Below are 27,978 nucleotides of genomic sequence, written 5' to 3' on the forward strand. Positions count from 1 at the left end.
CTTTGGACGCGTCCATCTGTTGTTCTACCTGGGTTCCACAGATATCCCCCTAATCTCGCCCCCATCCCGATTCCGTGGCACATACGAGGCCATTGGGAACACGATCGACCCCTGCGACCTGAATCCTGGCCATGGTGGTTCTGCGGGCGTTACTTTTGGCTTGCTTGACCTGTACAGGTAAAAAGTATAAACTGTGTACGTCGCTGTCATGGCTGGCTTCGTCTGGGTTGTGACTCACTCCATTACAACTTCCGCTCTCTTACATCCCTACCACACACCTACCATCCCCACACCTTCCTATCCCACGCCACAATCCCCACTCCTTCCTGTCCCACTCTACCATACCCACACCTTCCCATCCCACTCTACCATCCACACACCTTCCTATCCCACGCTACAATCCCCACACCTTCCTGTCCCACTCTACCATACCCACACCTTCCTATCCCACGCTACAATCCCCACACCTTCCTATCCCACTCTACAATCCCCACACTTTCCTTCCCCACACCTTCGTATCCGACCCTACCATCCCAACACCTTCCTATCCCACTCTACCATCCCCACACCTTCCTATCCCACTCTACCATTCCCCCACATTCCTTCCCCACACTACCTTCCCCACACTACCTTCCCCACACCTTCCTATCCCACTCTACAATCCCCACACTTTCCTTCCCCACACCTTCGTATCCGACTCCACCATCCCCACACTTTCCTTCCCCACACTTTCCTTCCCCACACTTTCCTTCCCCACACTTTCCTTCCCCACACTTTCCTTCCCCACACCTTCGTATCCGACTCTACCATCCCCACACTTTCCTTCCCCACACCTTCGTATCCGACTCTACCACTCCCACACTTTCCTTCCCCACACTTTCCTTCCCCACACTTTCCTTCCCCACACTTTCCTTCCCCACACTTTCCTTCCCCACACCTTCCTTCCCCACACCTTCCTATCCCACTCTCCCATCCCCACACTTTCCTTCCCCACACCTTCCTATCCCACTCTACCATCCCCACACCTTCGTATCCCACTCTCCCATCCCCACACTTTCCTTCCCCACACCTTCGTATCCGACTCTACCATCCCCACACCTTCCTATCCGATTCTACCATTCCCACACTTTCCTTCCCCACACCTTCGTATCCGACTCCACCATCCCCACACATTCCTATCCCACTCTCCCATCCCCACACTTTCCTTCCCCACACCTTCGTATCCGACTCGACCATCCCCACACCTTCCTATCCCACTCTCCCATCCCCACACTTTCCTTCTTCACACTTTCCTTCCCCACACTTTCCTTCCCCACACTTTCCTTCCCCACACTTTCCTTCCCCACACTTTCCTTCCCCACACTTTCCTTCCCCACCCTTTCCTTCCCCATACTTTCCTTCCCCACACTTTCCTTCCCCACACCTTCCTATCCCACTCTACCATTCCCACATCTTCGTATCCCACTCTCCCATCCCCACACTTTCCTTCCCCACACCTTCCTATCCCACTCTACCATCCCCACACCTTCCTATCCCACCCTACCATCCCCACACTTTCCTTCCCCACACTTTCCATCCCCACACCTTCCTTCCCCACACCTTCCTATCCCACTCTACCATCCCCACACCTTCGTATCCCACTCTCCCATCCCCACACTTTCCTTCCCCACACTTTCCTTCCCCACACTTTCCATCCCCACACCTTCCTATCCCACTCTCCCATCCCCACACCTTCCTATCCCACTCTCCCATCCCAACAAAACTTTATCACCGAGTATATAAATGCTATTTTCAAGGTATTATCTTATTTCCCATGGAATAACCGATTAGCAAAACTATGTCAAGGCAATCAGCTTTTATTTGTGTATGACCCCCTTTGCCCTTTTCCACCCCCCCCCTCCCTCCTCCTCTCTCCCCTCCCTCCTCCTCTCTCCCCTCCCTCCTCCTCTCTCTCACCCAGCCGCTACTAACCCCTCCCTCGTTTGATGATCCCCTCTTATTAAGATGTGTTAATATCCTACCTCAGATCCCCCTCCTCCCCTCCTCCTCTCTCACCCAGCCTCTACTAACCCCTCCCTCGTTTGATGATCCCCTCTTATTAAGATGTGCTGATATCCTACCTCAGATCCCCCACCCCCTCCCTCTCCCTTTGATCCAGCCGACTTGTTTCCCTTATTCAATTTTTCCAGTTTTCAGAGTTTTATTTGTATATTTTACTTTTGGGATCTCGTTAAGATCACCAGTGATATTCATTTAATCACAGACAAATGAACACCCTTTAATTTTCATTGTCTACCTTTCAGCCATTCGTCTATTTTAGCCTTGTACGAATTACCAGGTGTGCACCTGAACGACAGTGTGCAACCTGTTTGTGAAACGGACCGTGCAACGAACGCTCTTTCCCAACAACGACCATTCCTGTTTTTTATTCTCTCGTTGGTTTGAAAATCCCTCGTTTGTATCAATTGCACCATTTCCTAGCACTCTTCTTATCTCACTTCTCTTTCTACCTGAACACCTTTTTTGCATTGTCCTCTTATTCCCCGAGATAATCGGCTTTTGCCATGCATGCCCATCGGCGCACCTTTATCGTAAACTGTCGGACATGCATGTCCCCTCTTCCTTCCCTTTGCTTCTCCAAGGTAAAGAGTTTAAATTTGGGCTTAAATTCAATGACTGTAATTTCTCGCCATTTCACTTCCATCGCCTTCCCTACGGCAAAGGGTGGGAACGCACACCTTGACACCCGAAAACTGAACCTTATAGTACCTGAAACCGTCTTGCATTTTTTTGTTTTTGTTTTTGTATACAAGATCGAGGCTCGTGAAAGAGCGAACATTAATCACACAAAAAGTGAAACCGACACATAAAACACAAAAAACAAGGGGAGTGGTAGACAAGATGGGGAGAGAGGGGGAAGGACACAAACGCAACATTTGAGAGCAGGGACATCGGGAGAAATGTGGGAGGGGGAGATACCTCTTAAGTCCTTTGTTTACCTCCTTCTCCAGGTCCTTTGCCATTGGTTTCCTTCCTAATCCCCAGGAAGTGTACCAAGACTTATCCATCATCATCTTCCTCTGTGAGCACAATCATGGAGTCTGCAATCGTAGCTTACTTGAATCATTCCTATTTACCTGCTCATTGATCACAGATCGACGATTTCGCTTTTGGTCAAGTCACTCGATTAACAAGAAGAAAAAGACATAAAATGTCAAAGCCCCCGCCCTGGTTTTAGTAATTTTGCTGCATGGGTTTTTTCTCTTAAGTCGGCCATCTTTGGTTGGATGACAAAGCAAAATCTGCTGCATATGTTGCACTCTCGTGTATTGTGTTTGTGCCAAGTTTGAAGAAAATCGGTCCATGCATGTCTGAGAAATAGATGGGGAGGCGTTTAAGTAACAAAATAACCGCCAGTCGGCCATCTTGGATCTGATATCGAAAAAAATGATGTGCATAGGTAACCCATCATTCATTATCTGTGTGCCAAATTTGAACAGGATCGGTAAATGCATGTCCGAGAAATGGTTGAGGATGTGTTCAATATCGGGTTTTCACCCCTCAGCCCAAATTGGGCTAAGGGGTATTGTCGTCATGGGAGTCGTCCGGGCGTCCGTAAACTTTTGGTTTCCGTCAATTTCAAGGAGAACGGCTTGTCCGATTAAATTCATTTTTGCAGTGTGTGTTGAGGTTGAGTAGAGGAAGGTTCCTTTCGAAAATGGGTGCACTGCGATTTTCAATATGGCCGCCACGGCAGCCATCCGGGCATCCGTCAACTTTTGGTTTCCGTCAATTTCAAGGAGAACGGCTTGTCCGATTAAATCCATTTTTGCATTGTGTGTTGGGGTTGAGTAGAGGAAGGTTCCTTTCGAAAATGGGCACGCTGCGATTTTCAATATGGCCGCCACGGCAGCCATCCGGGCATCTGTCAACTTTTGGTTTCCATCAATTTCGAGCAGAACGGCTTGTCCGATTAAATCCATTTTTGCAGTGTGTGTTGGGGTTGAGTAGAGGAAGGTGCCTTTCGAAAATGGGTGCGCTGCGATTTTCAATATGGCCGCCACGGCAGCCATCTTGAAATTGGTTTCCGTCAATTTCGAGCAGAATGGCTTGTCCGATTAAATTCATTTTTGCAGTGTGTTGGGGTTGAGTAGAGGAAGGTTCCTTTCAAAAATGGGTGCGCTGCGATTTTCAATATGGCCGCCACGGCAGCCATCTTGAAATTGGTTTCCACCATGCATGGGCTGAGGGGCTTCGCCCGCTTTGCGGTGCTATTTATTTACAACTAAAATGGCTGCAATCTGCCAGTCGGCCATCTTTGATCAGATCGCAAAATAAAGTGAGGTGCATGTGTGTGCCATCAGGTATTGTGCTTGCGCCAAGTTTGAACAAAATCAGATCATGCATGTCCGAGAAATTGTTGGACACGTTTAAGTAACAAAATGGCCGCCAGTCAGCCATCTTGGATCTGATCTCGAAAAATAATGACATGCTTATATAAGCAATCATTCATTATCTGTGTGCCAAATTTGAACAGGATCGGTAAATGCATGTCCGAGAAATGGTTGAGGATGTGTTCAATATCGGGTTTTCACCCCTCAGCCCAAATTGGGCTAAGGGGTATTGTCGTCACGGGAGTCGTCCGGGCGTCCGTAAACTTTTGGTTTCCGTCAATTTCAAGGAGAACGGCTTGTCCGATTAAATCCATTTTTGCAGTGTGTGTTGAGGTTGAGTAGAGGAAGGTTCCTTTCGAAAATGGGTGCACTGCGATTTTCAATATGGCCGCCACGGCAGCCATCCGGGCGTCCGTAAACTTTTGGTTTCCGTCAATTTCAAGGAGAACAGCTTGTCCGATTAAATCCATTTTTGCATTGTGTGTTGGGGTTGAGTAGAGGAAGGTTCCTTTCGAAAATGGGCACGCTGCGATTTTCAATATGGCCGCCACGGCAGCCATCCGGGCGTCCGTCAACTTTTGGTTTCCATCAATTTCGAGCAGAACGGCTTGTCCGATTAAATCCATTTTTGCAGTGTGTTGGGGTTGAGTAGAGGAAGGTTCCTTTCGAAAATGGGTGCGCTGCGATTTTCAATATGGCCGCCACGGCAGCCATCTTGAAATTGGTTTCCACCATGCATGGGCTGAGGGGCTTCGCCCGCTTTGCGGTGCTATTTATTTACAACTAAAATGGCTGCAATCTGCCAGTCGGCCATCTTTGATCAGATCGCAAAATAAAGTGAGGTGCATGTGTGTGCCATCAGGTATTGTGCTTGCGCCAAGTTTGAACAAAATCAGATCATGCATGTCCGAGAAATTGTTGGACACGTTTAAGTAACAAAATGGCCGCCAGTCAGCCATCTTGGATCTGATCTCGAAAAATAATGACATGCTTATATAAGCAATCATTCATTATCTGTGTGCAAAGTTTGAACAACATCGGAAAAGTCATGTCCGAGACATGGTTGAGGACGTGTTCAACATCAGGTTTTGTTTTTTACAACTAAAATGGCCGGCAGTCGGCCATCTTGGATCTGTTCTCGAAACAAAATGATGTGCTTGTATATGCCGTCATGTATTGTCTTTGTGCCAAGTATGCACAAAATCGGTCCATACATCACTGATATATGGTTGCGGACGCAAGGACGGACGGGTGGATGGACGGACGAGACCAAATCCATAAGCCCCCGTTTCAGAATAAGTCCAAAGGGGGCTAATAATAGGTGTGGCTGAACTTCGATACTCAACAATTCAAGGTCGTCTTTGTGTCTTGTCACCGCGAGATGGATAGGACTAATCTGAAACAGAAGCTGCGTGTCTATCACTACCAAGACCCAACTGTAAGCAAACGTCGACATTATATTTGTGCTCACGGTGGCAAGAACAGCAGATTTTTTCTGTACGCCTAATGTCACCCATCATCAAGTCAACATCGCCACGTTCGGTTTGACGTCATTTGAAGGCAATTGTTTATTTTTTTTGTATTCAAATTCTAGGCTCACGGAGGAGCGTGAACCACCAGGGGATGGTGTGTTGATTTATCTTGGATCAGTCCCTGCGCACAGCGGTAAGCGGGGCGTTTCTCAGCACACAAGCTTGGTGCAAATGCGCTCTTGGAGACGAGGCCACAGTTTGTTACTCTGCTGTACTTGCTAAGGATGTTTTTCTTAACCGATGGGCAGTCTTCATCGATGTAATTGTCAGCGTTCTGTGAAGCACACAGTGGATTGCAATGCGCAAACACACAAAGGGGTCATTCCTTAACAACTCGACTAACTTTCCAAACGTTCCCCGAGGCAGCAATCTCAAGATCCAAATGTTTATGGGTAAAGTGATTCTACAAAATATTTCATCTTGCAACTCTGAGTGCATCGGGATTTTGGCCTGAAAGTAGTTCCGTGCCCATTCTCTGCGCCTGTTAATCACTCTCTAACAATTGCCATTTTGGGAGGTCCTTATCTTGCCACTGAATAAAGATATCAAGTTGAGACTTTGACCCTTCTGTAATCTTTATTTGACCTTTCAGGATATGTCCTCAAAACCTCGTTACCTTTTAGCGTTTTCAGGTTACTGGTACCTCACTCAACAAAGGCATTTTCTATTACCTTTTTGGATTTTGGAGGTACACCCTGTGCCCTACAATCGGTCTGAGGCATTCTATGTTGTTGACTTGCAACAACAAGAAAAAAATCAATCGAAGCATTTATTACCACTGCCAGGGAAGGTGGATGGAGGTTATGTTTTCATCCCTGTTTGTCCGTCTGTCTGTTTGTTACTTGCAAAATCAAAAGATCTGCAAGTATTTTATTTTTTCTTGTGCGTGCCGTGCTAGTTCTGTCTGTTTTCTGTCTGTCTGTTTGTCTGTATGTCGATCGTCTACAGCTCACAATTTTAAATAGATCTTTGAGAAACCTCACCAAATGTTAGAGTTGACCATATGGGAAAAGCCTATTGATTTTAAGGTCAAAAGGTCAACATAGGCCAAAGGTCAACAACTTTGTCAAATTTATAAAATCCTGAATTTTCATCCAATTGACTTGTGATTTGAAGAGGATTTGCATTTCAGGTCAATGAATTCAACCACCAATAATTGTTGAGGTCATCATAGGCCAAAGGTCAACAACTTAAGGTGGAATTTCTAAAATCCTTAAATTTTCATTCGATTGCCTTAAAATTTGAGGAGGATTTGCATACCAGGTCACTGAATTGAACCACTAATTATTTTTGATGTCAACATAGGCCAAAGGTCGACGACTTAGGTGAAGTTTCTAAAATCCTCAATTTTCATCCGATTTACTTGGAATTTGAACAGGATTTGCAAATCTGGTCATGTAATTCAACCATCAATTATTTTTGAAGTCTAATGGTGAAAAGGTCAACATAGGCCGAATTTATAAAATCGTCAATTTTAATCTGATCGACTTAAAATTTGAAGAGGATTTGCATACTTGTTCATTGAATTAAACGACCATTAATTTTTAGGTCAATATATGCTAACGTAGGCCAAAGGTGAGACTCACTCACTATAAGTGTTATTTCTAAAATCCTCAATTTTCATCCGATTGACTCGAAATATGAAGCGGATTTGCATATCAGATCACAGAATTCAACCACCAAGTATTTTTGAGGTCAACATAGGCCAAATGTCAACAACATTTCAGGGATTTTGCAAGTATCATTCTATACACGACATATTTCTTGTTTTTTGTATGTTACTTGCGTACAGGTCACATTTTTACTCCAATCGTCACGAAACTTAACCACCTGTTATAGTTAGTGATTAGCTGGAGCCTATTGTTTTTTTATGGTCAATAGTTCAAAGGTCAAGGTCATATAAATCGTTGGTTTGATCAGATTCACTTGATATATGTATATATATATAACCAACAAACCAACGATTTATATGACCTTGACCTTTGAACTATTGACCATAAAAAACAATAGGCTTCCAGCTAATCACTAACATTAACAGGTGGTTAAGTTTCGTGACGATTGGAGTAAAAATGTGACCTGTAGGCAAGTAACATACAAAAAACAAGAAATATGTCGTGCGTAGAACGATACTTCCAAAATCCCTGAAATGTTGTTGACATATCACTCAGAAAATACCATACCCGGCCATAAAACATTGCCTCAAACAGGGAACCATGATTGTTATGGGGCCCGCAAGGCTAACCCCCACTCTAGCGGGGAAAATGGCCGTAAACGATCATTCATTCATCCATTCATATATATATATAAATATATGTTTTTTTATGTAGAAGGGTCGAGGCACGGACTATGTAGTGCTCATCGAGGCCAGGCCTAAATAAAAGAGCTGCATTGATAGAAAAGTAAAGAAGGAGAGAATAGTCTAAGAGTTTTTGAGAAAGCAGAAAATCTGCTTTTTGAAAAGCGGAAGATCATAAGTGTTTGGAAAGACATGTGAAGGTAAAGAGCTCCAGAGTTTGGCAGTGGAGGGGAAGAAACAAACATCATAACTATAACCATCATAACCCAACATCACAACCAAACGGCCAATGGCCACACAGTGATCATGAGATGAAGTGGCTTGTCGAGTATTCCGTGGTCTCGCAAATGGCGGAGATACACAAGCAGCAAGTTATTGGGAGCAGAAACCGAAGTAATATCTGTAGAAGAGAAAGAGAGCCAACTTTGCGACGTAATTTGAGCCGGTCGAGTTTTGAGGTCAGATTGGGAGAGTTGATAAGTCGAATTACTTTTAACCGCATCCAAAACTGATCATAATATGCCATCAAAAAATCCCTAAATCTCCGTGGCACCCAAAAGAAATCCATGGCATACCTGATCAAGGCATGCGGCACTGACCCGTATGCATTCTCCAAATCCAGCCATTCCACCGCCACATCCTTCCTTTGCCTCTTTGCCTCCTGCAACACTTGCCAGACCATTGCCGAGTGTTCAACGCATCCTGGTGATCCTGGTATTCCTGCACAGAACCATCCACAAAACCATTCTCTCTGCTGAAGCCCGAGAGCCGTGCCGCAAAGTCACCCATCACTATCTTTCATCGGTCACCCATCAGTATCGTCATCTACATCGAGCAATGATATTGGTCTAAACTGCTCAAGTGTCACAGCCTCCTCCTGCTTTGGAATATGCATATTCGTTTGTCCATGGTCTTTGCTGCAAAGGACACGGTGGGATCTGTTACATATTTATGTGAATGTATGTGAATTACCATGCAGGTCTTTGCTTCCGTGTGTAGTATATTAAGTTGTTGTGTAGTTGTTGTGGTTGGAGGGTCAGGAGCCCTTCTGAAAGAGTGGCAGGAAACGGAAGTGGCCGGAAGCGGAAGTGACGGGAAAGGGAGGAGAAAGACACGAGGGAAAGGAAGTTTTTCTTCTTCCTCGCCCGGCTCCGACCAAAAGGTGGAAGCGACCTTGCGCTGCGTGGAAAACGCGCCGTTTCGAAACGTCTGGCGAGAGGAGTTACCTGGGCGGTAAATACCTTTTGACACGTCCAGTCACCGTGAGTTCGTGCACGAAACCAAGCGTCCGGGACAGTTTGCCCCGTCTACAAAGACGCGTACGGGTCCGCACGTTGGGCCTCGCTCGCGTCGGAAGCCGCGCTGGGTTTTGCCCCGTCTACAAAGACGCGTACGGGTCCGCACGTTGGGCCTCGCTCGCGTCGGAAGCCGCGCTGGGTTTTTGCCCATCTACAAGGACGCGTAAGGGTCGCACTTGGGGCCTCGCGCACGTTGGACGCCGCGCTGGGTTTGCCCCGTGGCTTGGCAAGGAGGTGCGCTGCAGCCGCGGCCCCAGTCCGAGACGGCACGTTTAGAGCACGTCCGCCCGGGGCTCGTTCAACCGCCCGTGTGCGGAGAGGAGAGACATTGACCACGGAGGGAGTCAGGAGTGGGGCTCACGTGAGGAATGTATTAGTATAAGATGGCCATCTTAGAGTTTGTGTAGATGAGTTCACATGGTTGTAATATTGATTGTGCCTGGTTGTGTATTGTTGATTGCTCGGGGAAAATCTCCGTGGTTGTGTCTTTGAAAGTGTTTGGTATCATTACCATTGGAAATATATACTTGCACATCAGTTGTCTCCTGGGTGAAATTCCTATGGATTGCGTGGCGAATGCGCCTATATAATACTATTTGCTGGCGAAGGTCCTCTCACGGTCCGGGGGTCACCGAGACCTGGTATGCACTGAGGGGACCACGTAACAGAATTGGGGGCTCGTCCGGGATCTAAAAGTGTATAAAATAATAAAATAATAATATTTTTGGTAATTAAAATTTATTAATTAATTATTAATTGGTAATATTTTTTTTTTGAGAAATTGGGGAAAGTCTTGGGGTGAAGGTTAACAGGTGTTAACGATAGGCACCATGGCGTTTGTGGCACAGAACTTTGGGGTAACCCCGAGTGAGGCACAGTTCCGAGCGTTGCTAAAGTCGGATCTCTTGAAATTGGCCAAACATTTTAACTTGGAGGTCCGAACTAATTTGAGGAAGGCAGAGTTGCAGGCCACGGTGATACAATCTATGGTGGGATTAGGAACATGGGACGAGTTAGCCTGGGAGTGGCTACCCGAAGAACCAGAAGACGTGGAGCTCCGGAAACTGGAGTTGCAATTACGGAGCCAGGAACGGATCAAAGAAGAAGAAAGGAAAGCAGAAGAGAGAAGAGAAGAGAAGCAAGCAGAGGAAAGGAGAGTGGAACGAGAACTCCAGGAAAGGTTAAAAGAAGAAGAAAGGAAAGCAGAAGAGAGGAGAGAAGAGAAACAAGCAGAGGAAAGGAGAGTGGAACGAGAACTCCAGGAAAGGTTAGCAGAAGAAGAAAGGAAAGCAGAAAAGGAAAGAGCAGAAGAAGAAAGGAAAGCAGAAAAGGAAAGAGCAGAAGAAGAAAGGAAAGCAGAGGAGAGGAGAGAAGAGAAACAAGCAGAGGAAAGGATGAAAACAAGGGAACTCGAAGCAGAGGAGAGAAAAGCGGAAAGGGAATTAAAGGAACGTGACATGGAGCTTCAGCAAGAAATCAAATGCAAGGAGCTGGAGTTAATGAGAGAACGGGGAGAGGCACCACCCTTGCTGACGGGGTCGACACCTAACCAGAAAACCTGGGATGTGGGCAGACATGTGAGGCTGGTTCCACCGTTCAGTGAAAAGGAAGTCGCGAAATTCTTCCCACACTTTGAGAAAGTGGCTCGACAATTAAACTGGCCGGAGGAGGCCTGGACCATACTCGTACAAAGTGTGCTGGTGGGGAAAGCTCAGGAAATTTATTCGGCATTACCAATGGACCAATGTGCAGATTATGAGGTACTGAAGAAGCACATCCTCAAGGCCTATGAGTTGGTTCCGGAAGCTTACAGGCAAAAATTCAGGAATGCCAGGAAGAGGGAGAGTGAGACCCATGTGGAGTTTGCCAGAGTGAAAGAAAACATGTTTGATCGGTGGTGTGAGTCAAAAGGAGTCGGGAAAGACTTCGAGACATTGCGGGACTTGATCCTGGTGGAGGAATTCCAGCAGTGTGTCCACGAGGACATCAAAGTGTACCTGCAGGAAAAGAAGGTACCAAAGTTGTGGGACGCAGCCACCATGGCAGATGATTATGCCTTAACCCACCGAATAGGGGTCCACGAACCTAACTCCTCGCCTAGATCTCCGCAGGGGAGGTGGGGAACAGCAGGTGCGGAGAACGACCATACATGGCGGCGGCCTCGAGATGATTATGGGGACAACTATGATACCCCACCGGTTCGAAATCAGAGGGATGCGGGCCCAAGACAAACTTATAGTTCGGGGGGCCCGAGGCAGACCCCGAGTTTTTCCTCCGGGCCTACTTGCGCGTTTTGCAAAAAACCTGGACACTTGATGTCCAGTTGTTACCTCATGAAAAGGGACAACCCAGAGCGGAGTCCGACTATTACAACTCCGAATGCGATGGCTAGCGTAAGAAATCGCCATCAAGAGGGTTACCAACCATTTATTTCCGAGGGGTTTGTGTCACTGGATGGAGCCTCGACTAACCGGAGACCGGTTAGGATATTGAGAGACACAGGGGCCCATCAATCTTTAATGCTTGAAGGCATTTTGCCATGGTCCGAGGAGACGGCAACGGGGGATAGTGTTCGTTTACAGGGGATCGGGGGCGGTGTTAGTGCTCCCCTTCAGGTCATCCAGTTGGAGTCCGATTTGGTGTCAGGACCGGTCACCGTCGGTTTACAAGCCACGTTTCCTGTAGAGGGTGTATCTGTGGTTCTCGGGAATGATTTGGCCGGGGGTCAAGTTTATGGTAACCTGAGGGTTGATAAAGAGCCCAGCAGGGAAAATAACACCACACCAGCTCGGGATGGTGACAAAAGTGCCAAGTTATTTGTAGGGGGACTGAACTTCAAAACAGAGGAAGAAGTTCTGACCTCTGTCTTCAACAGATATGGGCCGCTGGTGGAAGTGCGGTTGGTAAGAGACTGGGAAACGCAACAGTCAAGAGGGTTCGGCTTTGTCACGTTTGCCAGCACAAAAGACGCCAGAGAGGCAGAGAAGAATTGGAATGGCAAGGATTTGGAGGGTCGGACCATAACAGTAGGGAAGGCATTTCGTAGGCGTCGAGAGGTCTACAGGAGAGGACAACTGGGCGGTAGTTTTGGTGGTGGCCGCAGTCAATATTATTATGGAGGCTCCCTGAGTTACGGCCGCTCCCGAAGGAAGAATTGGCAAAGTAGTGGCCGAGAAGAAGACCGGTATTCAGGGGACTACAGGGACCAGTGGTCCCACCCTAATTATTAGGGACGTTCTGAGAAGTTGAAGCACTGAAGGCGGCGGAGCCGCCGAGCCAAGATTCCTGCACGGACTAACCGTGAACTCCGCGTTCCTAAAGGCATCCATGTAGTGAATACTCGGCTTGGCCTCCCGGAAAAGTGCTATCGAGTGGCTTAACTGGCTTTATTTTTAAGTGATAACTGTGCCCGGGGGGAACTGATAATGTGGGGGGGTTGAGTTATCTGGTTTGTTTCTCCAAATTGGCCGGCAAAGAAAGTTTTCGCTGGGTTCAAACTTTTTTCTTGAAGGGGGGGAGTGTTACATATTTATGTGAATGTATGTGAATTACCATGCAGGTCTTTGCTTCCGTGTGTAGTATATTAAGTTGTTGTGTAGTTGTTGTGGTTGGAGGGTCAGGAGCCCTTCTGAAAGAGTGGCAGGAAACGGAAGTGGCCGGAAGCGGAAGTGACGGGAAAGGGAGGAGAAAGACACGAGGGAAAGGAAGTTTTTCTTCTTCCTCGCCCGGCTCCGACCAAAAGGTGGAAGCGACCTTGCGCTGCGTGGAAAACGCGCCGTTTCGAAACGTCTGGCGAGAGGAGTTACCTGGGCGGTAAATACCTTTTGACACGTCCAGTCACCGTGAGTTCGTGCACGAAACCAAGCGTCCGGGACAGTTTGCCCCGTCTACAAAGACGCGTACGGGTCCGCACGTTGGGCCTCGCTCGCGTCGGAAGCCGCGCTGGGTTTTGCCCCGTCTACAAAGACGCGTACGGGTCCGCACGTTGGGCCTCGCTCGCGTCGGAAGCCGCGCTGGGTTTTTGCCCATCTACAAGGACGCGTAAGGGTCGCACTTGGGGCCTCGCGCACGTTGGACGCCGCGCTGGGTTTGCCCCGTGGCTTGGCAAGGAGGTGCGCTGCAGCCGCGGCCCCAGTCCGAGACGGCACGTTTAGAGCACGTCCGCCCGGGGCTCGTTCAACCGCCCGTGTGCGGAGAGGAGAGACATTGACCACGGAGGGAGTCAGGAGTGGGGCTCACGTGAGGAATGTATTAGTATAAGATGGCCATCTTAGAGTTTGTGTAGATGAGTTCACATGGTTGTAATATTGATTGTGCCTGGTTGTGTATTGTTGATTGCTCGGGGAAAATCTCCGTGGTTGTGTCTTTGAAAGTGTTTGGTATCATTACCATTGGAAATATATACTTGCACATCAGTTGTCTCCTGGGTGAAATTCCTATGGATTGCGTGGCGAATGCGCCTATATAATACTATTTGCTGGCGAAGGTCCTCTCACGGTCCGGGGGTCACCGAGACCTGGTATGCACTGAGGGGACCACGTAACAGATCTTTAACCTCCACCAAGTAATGCCGGCAGATGGGACGTCCAGTTTAACATCCATCTGAGGGACGGCACACACACTTATGAATAACACTGTCCGTGAAACACTGGGATGACAGTTTGTAGCTGGGTCTGGATTCAAACCCAGGGTATACAGCTTAGAGGGGACTGTGCGTACCTCTAGGCCATCCTGCCAGCGCATGTAATCATACTAATACTTTGGATAATTCAGTTTACAAAAGGACAAAGCTAACTCAAACGGTTTTTGGTGAAAAGGTAAAAGCTCAGAAAGTCCAACTTTGTAAATACCTGTACAGAATGTGCTTAATCAGGGACTAACACGGGCCTTTTGTGTTCGTGCACATCAATGATTTGGACGGTCGGATTTACGAGTCACCCCTTCCAACCCCCCCCCCCCCCTCCACCCTCAGTGAATTATTTAAGTTGATTTTCGCTTACATTTATTTAAATGAATGGGATATTGATGTGAACCAGGCTTGTTGGACCAAATTCAATCCCACTCCACCCTCCAGGTCTTTAAAACAGCTGTTCACCACCATCTCTTATCTTCCCCCATCCAAAACCTTGATCTTTTCTACCCCCGCTAATTTCACCCCAAATCCACTTTTTTGAAATACCAACTTCTGTCCTGGAAGTCCTTGGTGTGCTTGTGTTTTATACTTCTCCCTCCCCCCCCCCCCCCTTCCCACGCCTCCTCCCCCCAAGCCCTCTCCCTCCCACACATCTCCCTGCTCTCAAATGTTGTGTTTGTGTGCTTCCCCTTCTCTCCCCATCTTGTCTTCCGCTCCCTCTTTTTATATATTTTGTTTGTCTGGTTGATTTGTTTGTGAAGTAAATGTTAGCTCTTACACGAGCCTCGATTCAGTATACAAAAAAAAAGAAAAAAAAGTTCTCCTCCTGCATGAAAGTTCCTTATGCATCCTTGCATACCTTTGTTGTTTGGTTTGGATGGAGTCTGGGGGAGGGTACAGTTAGAAAGGGGGAGAAATGGGACAAAACAGTGGGGGCATTGGGTAGGATATGAGAACTGATATGAGAGGCACTTTTCCAAGCAGTACTTTTCCTTGGGAATCCACCAATTGTGGACTGGAACCACATGTAGGCCTGTATATGCCACGTGGTGAAGACCAGCCATATACTTCTAGCTGGGTGTTCGGCAATCAATTGGAAGCATAAACTCCAAAGTTCCCACGATTGAAATGCGTAGCACCGCTGCTCTCAGATGGAGTGGAGCCCCCAAATTCCGGGATGCCATTTTGGTGTCCTCTTCACTCGGACACCGGAGAACCCATTTTGTGCCACAAATTCTGTTCCCGGCAACAGGCAGGCTGTGACAGCATTGTTGTCTGCTTTCTTCGGACAGGTTCGGGTTCACGTCGTGGAATGTGCTTTTTTACTTTAATTAATCCCCCATCTTTCCAGAGGTTTGCTCCAGAAATGTCAGTAGAAACACATCGGCATGCACACTGACTGCTCCAATCTTTCTCCCACCACACCATTGGAAAACTGCAAAATTCTGGAGCTTCTTGGTCACACTATTAATACCATCGTTCCTGGACAGACTCGATTGGGAATGGATTCAAAAGCCGGATGTCTGTTGGGAATACTTTGCCAGTATTTGCCAGAATCATTGGAATCTCCCGCGATGAAGCTAACTCCGAGGGCCTTTCACTTACTCACCGCAGGCAGGTTGGTGGTCTTTCCGTCTTCTACCGACTCCTCTCCGGCCTTGCCCCCCCAGCTCTCTCTGGGCTCTGTCCCCCAAATATTCCTACAGGTCGCACAAGATCTGCCAGCAACCCTCTTATGGTTAAACTGCCAAAATCAAGACTTTCTGCTCACCTTCACTCCTTCATTCCTCCTTTCTCCCGCCTCTGGGACAAACTCCCTCACTCTCTTCAATCCCACTCCACCCTCCAGATCTTTAAAACAGCTGTTCACCACCATCTCTTCTATTCCCCCATCCAAAACCTTGATCTTTTCTACCCCCGCTAATTTCACCACTGATTCACTGTTTTGAAATACCAACTTCCTTCCTGGAAGTCCTTGCAGTGTCCTTGTGTTTTATACTTCTCCCACCCCTCCCCCCCTTCCCACGCCTCCTCCCCCAAAGCCCTCTCCAGCCCACAGATCTCCCGATGTCCCTGCTCTCAAATGTTGTGTTTGTGTGCTTCCCCTTCTCTCCCCATCTTGTCTACCGCTCCCCTTATTATATGTTTTGTGTGTCTGTTTGATTTTTTGTGTGATAAATGTTAGCTCTTTCACGAGCCTCGACCCTGTATACAAAAAAAATAAATAAATAAATAAAGACTATCTTTCATCAGGACCTCTTATTTTGCAATCTACAAAGTCGTTGGGCACATTCCAATGGATTGTTGTTCTCTGTGGACTGCGGCTACTCTGCCCCACATTGCTCTCCTGGAAGCAGTGGGAGGAAACGTCTCGGGTATTGTTGGAATCCCATGACAATAAGTCGAGACACCAGGCCTATTCCTTTCCGATTGTCGACTCCTTGGTGATAATCTCTTTTACTGCCAGCTTTTTCTGACGATTCTCCAGTTTTCCCATCATCCATCCTCCTCCTAATCCTCCACCCCTCCTCTTCTGTCATAATGTCTGTGAGGAGGCTCACATTTGTGCATAAATGGCCTCTAAAATTCAAGCTCGATGTTGACCATCATCATTTTAACCCATGTCTTAAAGTGCCTCCTCTGTGTCTTTATATATATCCTACTCCTTTCAAGGTGGGCTGCTCACTACCAGCCTGTGTCATCACCGATCCCGAGTGATGTATTTTACTCTTTTCCTTCCGTATCCACTTATTCCCCCAATATGTAAACCCAAACTTGATTTCATCGATGCCTTGTCTCTTTGCTCCCCTTTGTTCCATCGTGTTATTGTTGGCCTTGCAATCTCCATTGTTCAGTTCCATCATTTGCTTAGACATTGTATAAAATATCCTTTTAAACATAATTAAGCTGCATTTATTTCCTAACTGTATTTTATTTATCGTTTCTTATTCTCCTTCCTCACTTCCCTAATTTTAAATTAAATACAGGTGTCATGACTCATGGAAATGTCAAAAAAAAAAGGAACCTTGAATACATTCCTTCGATTTTAACGGTGTAGTGAATGAATGAATATGAATGATCGTTTTAAGGCCATTTTCCCCATTAGAGCGGGGGTTAGCCTTGCGGGCCCCATGACAATCATGGTTCCCTGTTTGAGGCAATGTTTTTATGGCCGGATGCCCTTCCTGACGCCAACCCTGAGTCACCTCTCACGATGCGCAGGGATACGGTGTACCTATTCTAAGCGGGGGTACACACCGGGATCATTCATCCCAGCAAGCTGGTACTCAATTTGCCGACCTCGGAAGGATGACAGGCTGAGTCAACCCCCCCGGTGTTAAATTAGCGATCGACCGGGATTCGAACCCAGGATCCTAGGATCCCAAGCCGGCACCCTAACCGCTAAGCCAACACCAGGGTGTAGTACTGGTGAAAAATTGAGAAAACTACATAGTTACCTTTGAGAGGCCTTTACACAAAAACAAAGTCAAGTTAATATCTAATTTTCAGTTTTTCTTGAAAGATATAATCTTGGACTTTAACTCAGACCAGTTTCAACGCTTCTTTGTCATATTACATGCATATATAACCACCTTTAGAGGCCATTTTTCCCCGCAAAGCGGGGGTTGGCCTTTTTCGGGAACCGTGGTTGTTGTTGTTTTTCGGTCCCCTATTTGAAGCAATGTTTTACTGCCGGATGTCCTTCCTGACGCCAACCCTTTTTGCCGCCTTTAACGACAAACAGGGAATTACCAGTGAATTGGTACTCAATTAGCCGACCTCGGAAGGTATGACAGGCTGAGTCAACCCCCCTGGCGTTAATTCAGCGATCGACCGGGATTCGAACCCAGGATCCTTGGATCCTAAGCCGGCACCCTAGCCGCTAGCCCAACACCAGGGCATATAATTTGCATAAATTAGACCGTCAATAAAAAACAAGGAAAAACAAAGAACACATTTCTACTTCTATCTTCTATGTCACCTATCATTCTTTTCACACAAAACTTGGTACATGTATTATACATGTGTTGCTCTACTACCTGATGAGAGGATTTTGTGAAATTATGTCAAATGTTCACTAATTAGCTAATTATGCCAATTACCAGATAAAACTTGGTTGTCCTTCAATAAATCCACAATGGCTACTCCTATAAACAAAAGCCTTCATCATTTTAAAGGAAGTGATATTCTGAATATCCTGTCCAAATTTCATCCCAAAAGAATGATGCATTTCCCAAGTTATAACAAATTTCATGCAAAATATTATATTGAATTGAATTGAAATTTGAATTTTTCAATAATTAGGGGTACTTCTATGACCTCTGATAGCATGATTCTTGTTTATAAGACTATAAGGAAACTGTTCAGCTAAAAAAAAACCAAAAAAAAACCTGTTCACCAGTTCACCTGTTCACCTGTCACACCCTTAAGTCATTCCGGAGTTAGTCATTGGTAAAGTGGAGTAAAGCTGTTATTTACCATCAGGTGCTGATTCTGCCTCCCCCCTCCCTGACCCCCCATCCATCCCCATATGTTCCTTTCCTACACCAATAGCGTGTGCAGTGCAGGTGGACGTGCTTGACCCTTGGATGGTCGTCATGTTATTCCAGCCTGTACGCCTGCGCTGCCAGTTCTCGTCATCTACCAGCGCAGGCACAGAACCCATCGTCACGTGGAAATACAAGTCCTTTTGTCGGGACCGGATCGCTGATGCTTTCAACCCCAGCAGTTCAGCTGTCCAGATTAACTCGCAGGTTGAAACGACCTCTGTATCTGAGCAGACTTTGTGCTTGAACGTATGTCCGACTGTTTGTCCATAATATTCTCCCATGTGTCCTCAGATGCACAAAGAAGGCTCAAAATACAACATATACACAGATTGCCCCCAGATTCCAGTCGGGAAGTACGAAACATTGCCACCAAGCAAGGAACTTCGGTAACCCTGGGTGCAGAATACCAAGCCCGGGCAATAACCATCATAGATCGTACGTGAATATCCTGCTCTATATTTTCTTTCCTCTTGGATCCTCTCATTCTCTATTACTCTACCAAGGGTTTGGCAGCATCCATGGGCGGAATGGTACATACGCCCCACTGCTCCCTCCAGCCCCCCTCCGCCCACCTCCCCGTGTGTGTCTCCCTGTGTCTACGAGTATCTGCCTGTGTGTTTGTGTTTCCGCCCTTCTGTGTGTTTCTGCCCATGTGTGTGTTTCTGCCCGTGTGTGTGTGTGTGTGTGTGTGTGTGTGTGTGTGTGTGTGTGTGTGTGTGTGTGTGTGTGTGTGTGTGTGTGTGTCTGCCCGTGTTTGTGTACGTGCACGCATGGCTGTGTGTCCTCCTGCCCGTGTGTGTGTGTGTGTGTGTGTGTGTCCGTGTCTGCTAGGGTGTGCCTACCCGCCTGCCCATGTGTGTGTCCACACCCCCATGTGTCCGCCCACCCATCCACCTGCCCGTGTGTGTGTGCCCGCTAGCCCACCTGCCCGTGTGCATCCGCCCACCCCTGTTTATCCACCCACCCGTGTGTGTGTGTGTGTGTGTGTGTGTGTGTGTGTGTGTGTGTGTGTGTGTGTGTGTGTGTGTGTGTGTGTGTGTGTGTGTGTGTTGCTGCCTGCCCGTGCATGTTTGTTGTCCACAGCCATGCGTGTGTGTTGCCGCCTGCCCCTGTGTGTGTGTGTTGCCGCCTGCCCGTGTGTGTGTGTCTGCCAGCCCACCCGCCCGTGTTTGTCTGCCCTCCTGTGTGTGTGTGTGTGTGTGTGTGTGTGTGTGTGTTGCTGCCTGCCCGTGCATGTTTGTTGCCCACAGCCATGCGTGTGTGTTGCCGCCCGCCCGTGTGTGTGTGTCTGCCAGCCCACCCGCCCGTGTTTGTCTGCCCTCCCCGTGTGTGTGTGTGTGTGTGTGTGTGTGTGTGTGTGTGTGTGTGTGTGTGTGTGTGTGTGTGTGTGTGTGTGTGTGTGTGTGTGTTGCCGCCTGCCCGTGTGTGTGTGTCTGCCAGCCCACCCGCCCGTGTTTGTCTGCCCTCGTGTGTGTGTGTGTGTGTGTGTGTGTGTGCGTGTGTGTGTGTGTGTGTGTGTGTGTGTGTGTGTGTGTGTTGCTGCCTGCCCATGCATGTTTGTTGCCCACAGCCGTGCGTGTGTGTTGCCGCCCGCCCCTGTGTGTGTGTGTTGCCGCCTGCCCGTGTGTGTGTGTGTGTCTGCCAGCCCACCCGCCCGTGTTTGTCTGCCCTCCCGTGTTTGTCTGCCCTCCCGTGTGTGTGTGTGTGTGTGTGTGTGTGTGTGTGTGTGTGCGTGCGTGCGTGCGTGCGCGTGTTTTGATGATAACAAACAACAACAATCCAAAAATAGATTGAATATCTCCCCACGACCCACTCCCATCTGTTTTGTCCACTCAGAGGCAACTCTGTCCTTGGAAAAGGCTGGATGGGGGGACAGTGGAGTCTATTACTGTCAAGTCACATCCGTGACGGATCTTTCCGGGAACAACGAAGGCTTCGCCGAGGTCCTTGTTCTTGGTTAGTCATCAATGCGTTTGTTTCCTTTGTGAGTTTGTGTGGGTAAGCATTACTAATGGTTCGTGACATTTGCAGGAATGTACAGTCGTGCCTTGTACTAAAAGACAAGTCTGTCTTGCAAAGGGATTACAAAGGAAGGCACAAACGCTGTTGTGATACTGCCCGTTACATCCTGAGTGGCACTTTGTGGATTCTTTTATTGAAAATGATGCGCGTAATGTCGTCACAATTCCAGCAGATATTTCCCTAAATAAACAATCTTAAGAGTTAATTTAGCATGAGTTGCGAGTTGATGATTGCTGTTTTTCCTCTTTCGTGTTTTAAATCTGCTTTGAGCTCGTTGCCATCACCCCTCTATCCCCCTCAGAGTGTTGCCGTCCGATTGCCCCTCCTTTGGCACGTCTATCTTTGTCTTTCTGCAGGACAGACAACAGACAAAGCTCAGCTCTTACCTGGTTTATCACTTAACATTCCAGGTATATCTTGAAACGAAATTCTACTTTACCTTCCCATCAAATCTGCCAGTACCTTCCCTTTACCCTCCACCTGCCCATGCTTTTCGCGTCTGTCCGCACACCCCGAGGAATGGGATGCATGAACAGATTTATGAATGAAAAGGGTTTATTAATTGGGGCTCATGCTTTTTTCCTGCCGAGGGGTGCTATCAACCATCAGGGTGTCCAATTGTCATTTGGTTTGCTTGTAGAAAAATTTGGACATTTTTGAAATGGAAAATGTAAAGTTTCAAACTTGGTAATGAGCCTTTAATTGTTTTTTTGTTTTATTTGTTTTGTTTTTACTGCTCAACTTGAGCCTAACCTATCTGAAGGATGGGTGGACAGACACCCTGACTTTTGCCAAACCTTTGCCTGTCATCTTGCATTTTCCTCTTCTGATGCAAAATGTCCTAAGTCTTCCGTGAGTCGATGTGTGTTGCACATAGAGGATTGTGTGTTCAGTGTCCCTGAGAACGTTAGATAGTTGTGAAGAATAAGAATAAGAATAATAATAATAAGAAGACGTTTGTACCTCACATTGTGGTTTCATTTTCTCTCGCAATCGGGTCGACCTTTGTTTGCTTAAGTTGTGCACGCCTTCCGCATGTTTGAGGACTTGTCCATTTTAGTTGGGTAGTTTCCTTTTTTAAGAGCAACATTCCTGCTTTTAAAACAAAGGTTGTGTCTTCCGTCGGAGGTCTTTCATGTCTGAGACGACCAAACCATAAGAGATTTTTGAGCAGGTGTTTTGTTTTTCCCCCTTTTTTGGAAGCGTCACCATTACTAAATGGCTTTTTGTTACTCGTGATGCAAGTCCACAAGGATCTTGATTGGTGTATGTGCACCTGCTGTAGTGAAGGGCTCGCAATACACCATGATATTGCCTGCGATTGTCAAACATGTTACAATCGCACTGCGCGTACTTACACCTTAACTTTCGTTGTTCGGAATTCTATCCTCGCTTCTTTTGAACATTGCCTAACACTGTTGCTTTTTCTAGCCACAGGGACTGTTTCCAACTCCGAGTCCAGCGTCTCGTGTCATGCGTTCGTCGAATCTGAAGTGCTTTTAGTGGGGCGGCTTAGCCCAAATATTCAAAAGAATTGTGCATTTTGTGAAACAAGCACCAAATTTGGCACAAATGTACATTAATATGTTGCGAACATTTTCAGATATTGGGCCACTTGAAATTCCGTAATTTTTTTTTTCACATTTTTTCAAATTTCGTAATTTCAAATATTTCGGGTGACACCGTCACAATTTCGGTCTTCGAGGCCGGCCGATAGGCAAAGTGTGACCGGAAGGGACGAGGTTCTCCTGACCACGTGGCCCTCGATCTGGGAAGCGAGAGGCGTTCCATTAGTGGACGCGCCCCTCACGCCCGACATTTGGGCGGCCCCGGCAGGCCGTTTGTTTTGACGTTCCGTGACAGGCCCCGCACCCCCACCTCCGGGCCGACCGGAAGCTTGTGCTGAGTACATCATACCTGAACAACTCAGTGAGGCAGAACACAGCAGTGCACACCAGGGTGACCCCTTCAGTGCATAAACCAATTAACCTGTCCACTGCAGGGCATATAGAAATGAAGTTATTTTCTGCATATAATAATAATATAAGTTCAGTTCTATATAACAATTTCTGTTATCACCACTACCACTACAACTACCACTACTACAAGCTTTGTCTGGAATTTTGTGGACTAACAGACAAACAGACATACAGACAAGCTGGGATCAAAACATTACCTCCTTCCACCATTGAGTGTAGAGGTAAACATCATGGAAATTATATCATGCCCTAGATTTAATTCATGCTTACCCGTGTATTTGCTTCACTGGTTCACAAGGTCTTTTGCATACATGTAATTCAGACTCTCGTCTTCATTGCTGACCACACAATGTTCGCAACATATTAATGTACATTTGTGCCAAATTTGGTGCTTGTATCACAAAATGCACAATTCTTTTGAATATTTGGGCTAAGCCGCCCCACTATATCGGCCAGCCTCGAAGACCGAAATTGTGACGGTGTCACCCGAAAAATGTGAAATTACGAAATTTGAAAAAAAAAATTACGGAATTTCAAGTGGCCCAATATCTGAAAATGTTCGCAACATATTAATGTACATTTGTGCCAAATTTGGTGCTTGTATCACAAAATGCACAACAGGTTTGCTATGCTGCTACACTATTTTATAAATGTTATCCTTAAATTTTTAAACTTTCCTGACATTGTTTGCAGTCTTCGTAATGCTCCGATGACCAAACCTCAGTCCTGCTCCATTACATCGATTGTGTCTCCCTGTTGAGTGGGCAAAAGATGTCTATTGTCGCTCCCCTAACACCGTAACATGTTGTTGTAAAATCTGTTGTTCTGACGTCATTTCCATGAACCTGCTCGTTCATGTTGCCCTAGATGAATGATGTTACTACATTTAGGACTCCTGAAGGATTTGTTTGTCTTTTATTTCATTTTTACAGGGTCTAAGACTCGTGGGAGAATGGTCATAGCAATTGCACAGACACGTGCAGAGAGATAGAGACCAAGACAGACACCAGACAACATAGGACTTGGCTTCAGACAAACATAGCCGGTGACCTTTGGGCAAGTGACGTAACTTTCCGGGGAAATATGGGTACAGGTGAGGGCATTTTTGTGGCATTGGAGTAATAAAGGAGAAAGTTCCTCTCCCCCTACTCTACCTATGAGATGCCGATCAACAGGGTTTGTCCATTACAAGTGAGAAAGCAGCACTTACCTTTTTAAAAGTCAGCTGGACTCGGAATCTAACCGCCGACCGCCCAGACTCGGAACGGACACTGTAACCATTACTTCACTGGGTCTGGATCACTATTCGATTACCACATATTGATAGTACTTCATGTTACAAGATAATTTCTTATATTGACGTACTCTCTTCTCCTCCTCCCCCAGATTGGTTGTTTGTGGTCCTGGTGGCCCTTGCTGGCATTATTCTAATTATTCTACTGTCCATATGCTGGTGTCAATGTTGTCCACACACTTGTCCTTGCTATGTTCGCTGTCCTTGCTGTCCAGAACGTTGCTGCTGTCCACGAGCACGTAAGTGTTTGGCAACTACATGTTCAACTTTCAGCATATGTTGGGTCTTTCTTCAGGCGGTGTGATCACACCTGACCTTTGTACTATTTTTATATAATCGCAGTGTATGAAGCTGGCAAGGCAGCAACTGGTTCGTACGCCGGCTCTCATGCTCCAACTATCTTCACTCCAATGACCGGAATGTACCCCTACAATGCCAACCCTGCCATTTCCGATATGGAAGGCGGTAGTTCAGGTACTCGCTCGGTAATGCACTCTCATCTATGATGTCCTGTCGCATTCTTGTACCCTTTGACCTTGTGTAATGTGTTGCTGTGTTGTTGATTGTTCCAGTTGGCCACAGCTCTCGAGCGCCGTTGCTCCCCTTCGACGATGGATCAAATTCCATTGGTAAGCAGATGAGTGAAGGAGGATTGGCAATAACCGCACTGTGTAGTGGAGCAACAGGTCTCGGGTAGTTTTAGTACGTATCGAGGAAAATATATGATCAATTTTCATTTTTTTCATCCCCACCCCTACCCCACCCTACCAATTGTACAATCCCAGGGCGCAACACTTATTTACAACATGATGCCTCTGGGCCTCGGGTCCTGTATGTGACGGAAAGAGAGCTCAACAACATGCGGCCATCACCGTTGCCTTCGTATCACAATGAATTTGATCGCAGTATGTTTGGCCTCGCACAACACAAATACTTTCTCTTACCCCACCAGTACAACTTTGATAACCTTGTGTCTGCCACTTATTTTGTTGGAAACCTTTCCGGCTTACTTTTTGTTCTCCATAGTGACCGAGCTTTCATCTCTTCATGAGGGGAGAGGCAGAGAGAGGGAGAGAGACAGGGCTGACTCTTCCCTCCACATGGCCTTGCGTGAGGCAAGGGAGCGGGCTCTTCCTCCACTCTCCGACCTGTCGGAGGGGGAGAGCGATGAAGAATGGCAGAGATCTCGACATGGACAGATGAGGGCACACTCGATGGAGGTCCTTGACGATTGGGGTAGAGAAAGACGACGTGGAGAGGACCGAAGCAGAGGAAGAGGGTCGGTGTAATACTGGATGTGACTCTACACAATAATAGGATGCTTATTTTACAAGCTTTCCATGAATGGTGCGACTGAACTCTTCTTCTTCTTTTTGTATGCAGACGCCGCTCTCCATCTCCTTCAGGAAGTGATGACTATTACTCTCCCTCAGTGCAGAAAGGGAATGGAAGAAGGAAGGATTTTGAAAGAAACGGCCGGAATGGGCGCCTTCCTCCCAAATCCTCTCCAATGAGTCGCTCCTATGAGTCTGCTCTTGATGAAGTATCCATTACCACTATTCCTTTATCCAGTTTTCAGCTGTTTGTGAAATGGTTCTTTTTTTTCTGACCATTAGTAAAATAAATTCCCCTTATCGTTATCCATTCCCCTTCTATTTTCTCTTTCTTCCAATAAGCCTCATCGTTCTCCTCGCTCTCGTCCCAATTCCCGCACACCTCCGACTTCTGGGCCTCCGCCATCGTACCGCTCGGATGATGTGAATTCACGGAGTGGATCGGGACAAGGAAAGAAAAAGAGGAAGGTGAGGCATTGTAGTTCTTGTGAATTTGTTTGCTAATGGTACCTCGCCCCACTTGTAATTATTGGCTTACAGAAGCACGTACGGTCATTCGGAATCCCACTAGGTTGTTTGCGTCATCACAAATTCCAATTGGAGCGAGTTTTCGTGTTGTGCCTTGATCATTCAGTGTACTAATACTCGCTCTTCCATGAGCCTCGACTATGTATAGAAAAATAAATAAACAAGTACAGATACATTCAAAGTACACCGCCTCCATGCCAAATAATTAAATATCCTACAGCGCGGCATTGCTGGGGTGCCTCCGGCGCCCGGCAATACCGCAGTGCAGCTCATAGAGACTGCATTGGGAGGGAGAGGTGTACAATAATTGATTGATTAATTGTATAATTAAAATCAATAAAAGATTATCACAAAATATTTTCTTAATCAATTGGCTAATAGCATAACTAAACCACTAGTGCTTCAAACGAAGATGTATCTTTTAGAAATGTAATTAAATAAGTGATTAATAAAAAATTAAATAATTAATTGATTAATCAATAAATAATTAATCGATTAAATTATTAATCAATAAATCAAAAATATCCTTGATACCACATCACTTGGTCACTGTCATGTCCAAATATTAGCTTCCCAGCTCAAAAGGTGCCTGAGATATTGGCCAAATGAGAAAGAAAATAAAAAAATGATTAATAATGAAAATAAATAAATAATAATCATTAAAAAAATAAATTATTAATCAATTCGGTCATAGAACACATAAACCACCACCATTTCATCAGAATCTGTAATTTAAAACTAAAATTTTTTAAAGTCATTAATCGAATAATTAAATAATTAAGCGATTACTTGATTAATTGGTTAATTACTAAATCAAAAATAGCCTTTGCAGCCAAATCACCTGGTCATTGGCATGTCCAAATATCAGCTTCCTAACTCAAAAGGTGCCTGAGTTAATGGTCAGAAGAGAAATGAAATTTAATTAATTAAATAAGTACTTAATTAATCGCTAATAATTAAATAACTCTTCAATTAATTGATTAATCAAAAAACAAAAAAATACCGTTTTTGACAAAGGACTTGCTCACTATTGTACCGAAATTTCAGCTTCCTAGCTCAAGAGATATCACCCAGACAAACAAACAAACAAGAAAACAACCAAGAAAACAAACAAACAAACAACCAGAGTGAAAACTGAGTACTCCCTTTCAGCGTGCGTCACTGCCGAGCCCCCTTCGGTGCCCGGCAATGACGTTTTGCAGTGCCTGGAGATGGCATAGGAAAGAAGCGGTGTACAATACATATGAGGTGCCTTTGCTTTATGAACGTGGAATCGATACACGGATAGTTGCTTCTCAACCATGTTCATGTACTCGCACTTGGTGAAGCGGTGAGTGGTGAACACCGCCGCTTGTTTAAAACACCACCGTAGGTGGTTTCTTAAGGGGACCTTGAGCTGTGGAATCCATCACGTGCCGTGGCCTGCCTAATGTTGTTTTGATTCTCCGACGTGTTACGCAGGCCCTGCAAGGTCGAGAATCTCTTCGGGTGTGAGGAAAAAGTTGGTGACGGAGATGGAGAGAGAGAAGTTGTTTTTGTTTTGGACGAGAGGTTTAGATGGGAATAATAGAAGGCTCACAACAGTGTGGTCACAGCTTTGTAATTGCAAGTCCCCCCCCGCCCCATGTACATTTTACAATTCATCTTCTGGGACTTGTTATGACTTTGTTTGTCTTTATTACACTTGTAATGAAGACATGTACAAATGTGCATACTGTTAGTTTGACAAAATTAATTTTACCACTTGCTGTTCATTAAACTTGCTTAATAGTTACAATTTTGTTTTTATACCTTGTTGGTCCAACCTGACACTGAATCCCAAAGCACTCTTGTTCCAACACCGCTGTAGGGATAGTCAAGGGAGAGAGAAGTGAAGAAGGAAGAGGGATAAAAAGGAGTAAAGGTTATGCGGCGTGTCGGTGAGATGATACATAAGCGGGCTGGTGTTTTTCAGCGTCACCGGATTGATGTGTTTTATAATGTTGACCTTTTTATGCTTGTAGAGTTGTAGTCCATTCGCCACTATTTAACGGAATGAACTGTACCACAGATTTTCATCACTTTGAATATTGTTTTCATTTCTTTAAATGCCATAGCAATGATGAATAAATAAGTTTT

At 46.2% G+C, this 27,978-nt stretch overlaps 1 protein-coding gene across 1 annotated transcript; it reads left to right on the forward strand.

The window, feature by feature from the left end:
• The first annotated feature begins 12 nt into the window (after positions 1–12).
• On the forward strand, positions 13–27,978 carry LOC137439504 (lipolysis-stimulated lipoprotein receptor). The gene is made up of 13 exons (XM_078768141.1): positions 13–177; positions 18,708–18,881; positions 18,995–19,138; positions 20,540–20,659; positions 21,082–21,135; positions 24,091–24,237; positions 24,341–24,472; positions 24,571–24,627; positions 24,784–24,903; positions 25,025–25,277; positions 25,382–25,541; positions 25,675–25,800; positions 27,322–27,978. Exons 1-13 carry the CDS (start codon positions 132–134, stop codon positions 27,352–27,354), a joined length of 1,566 nt encoding a protein of 521 aa, XP_078624267.1. The 5' UTR covers positions 13–131; the 3' UTR covers positions 27,355–27,978.

This window comes from Myxine glutinosa, chromosome 14 (genome assembly GCF_964187855.1).
Source record: "Myxine glutinosa chromosome 14, kmMyxGlut1.1, whole genome shotgun sequence".
Taxonomy (NCBI): Eukaryota; Metazoa; Chordata; class Myxini; order Myxiniformes; family Myxinidae; genus Myxine; species Myxine glutinosa.

What these genes read in the sequence shown, in the direction of transcription:
- LOC137439504 (XM_078768141.1), top strand. Translation starts at nt 132, where the DNA reads ATGGTGGTTCTGCGGGCGTTACTTTTGGCTTGCTTGACCTGTACAG. An exon ending in GGCTTGCTTGACCTGTACAG is followed by an intron (nt 178 to 18,707) that starts GTAAAAAGTATA and finishes CTACACCAATAG; the next exon opens with CGTGTGCAGTGCAGGTGGAC. An exon ending in CGATGGATCAAATTCCATTG is followed by an intron (nt 24,628 to 24,783) that starts GTAAGCAGATGA and finishes GTACAATCCCAG; the next exon opens with GGCGCAACACTTATTTACAA.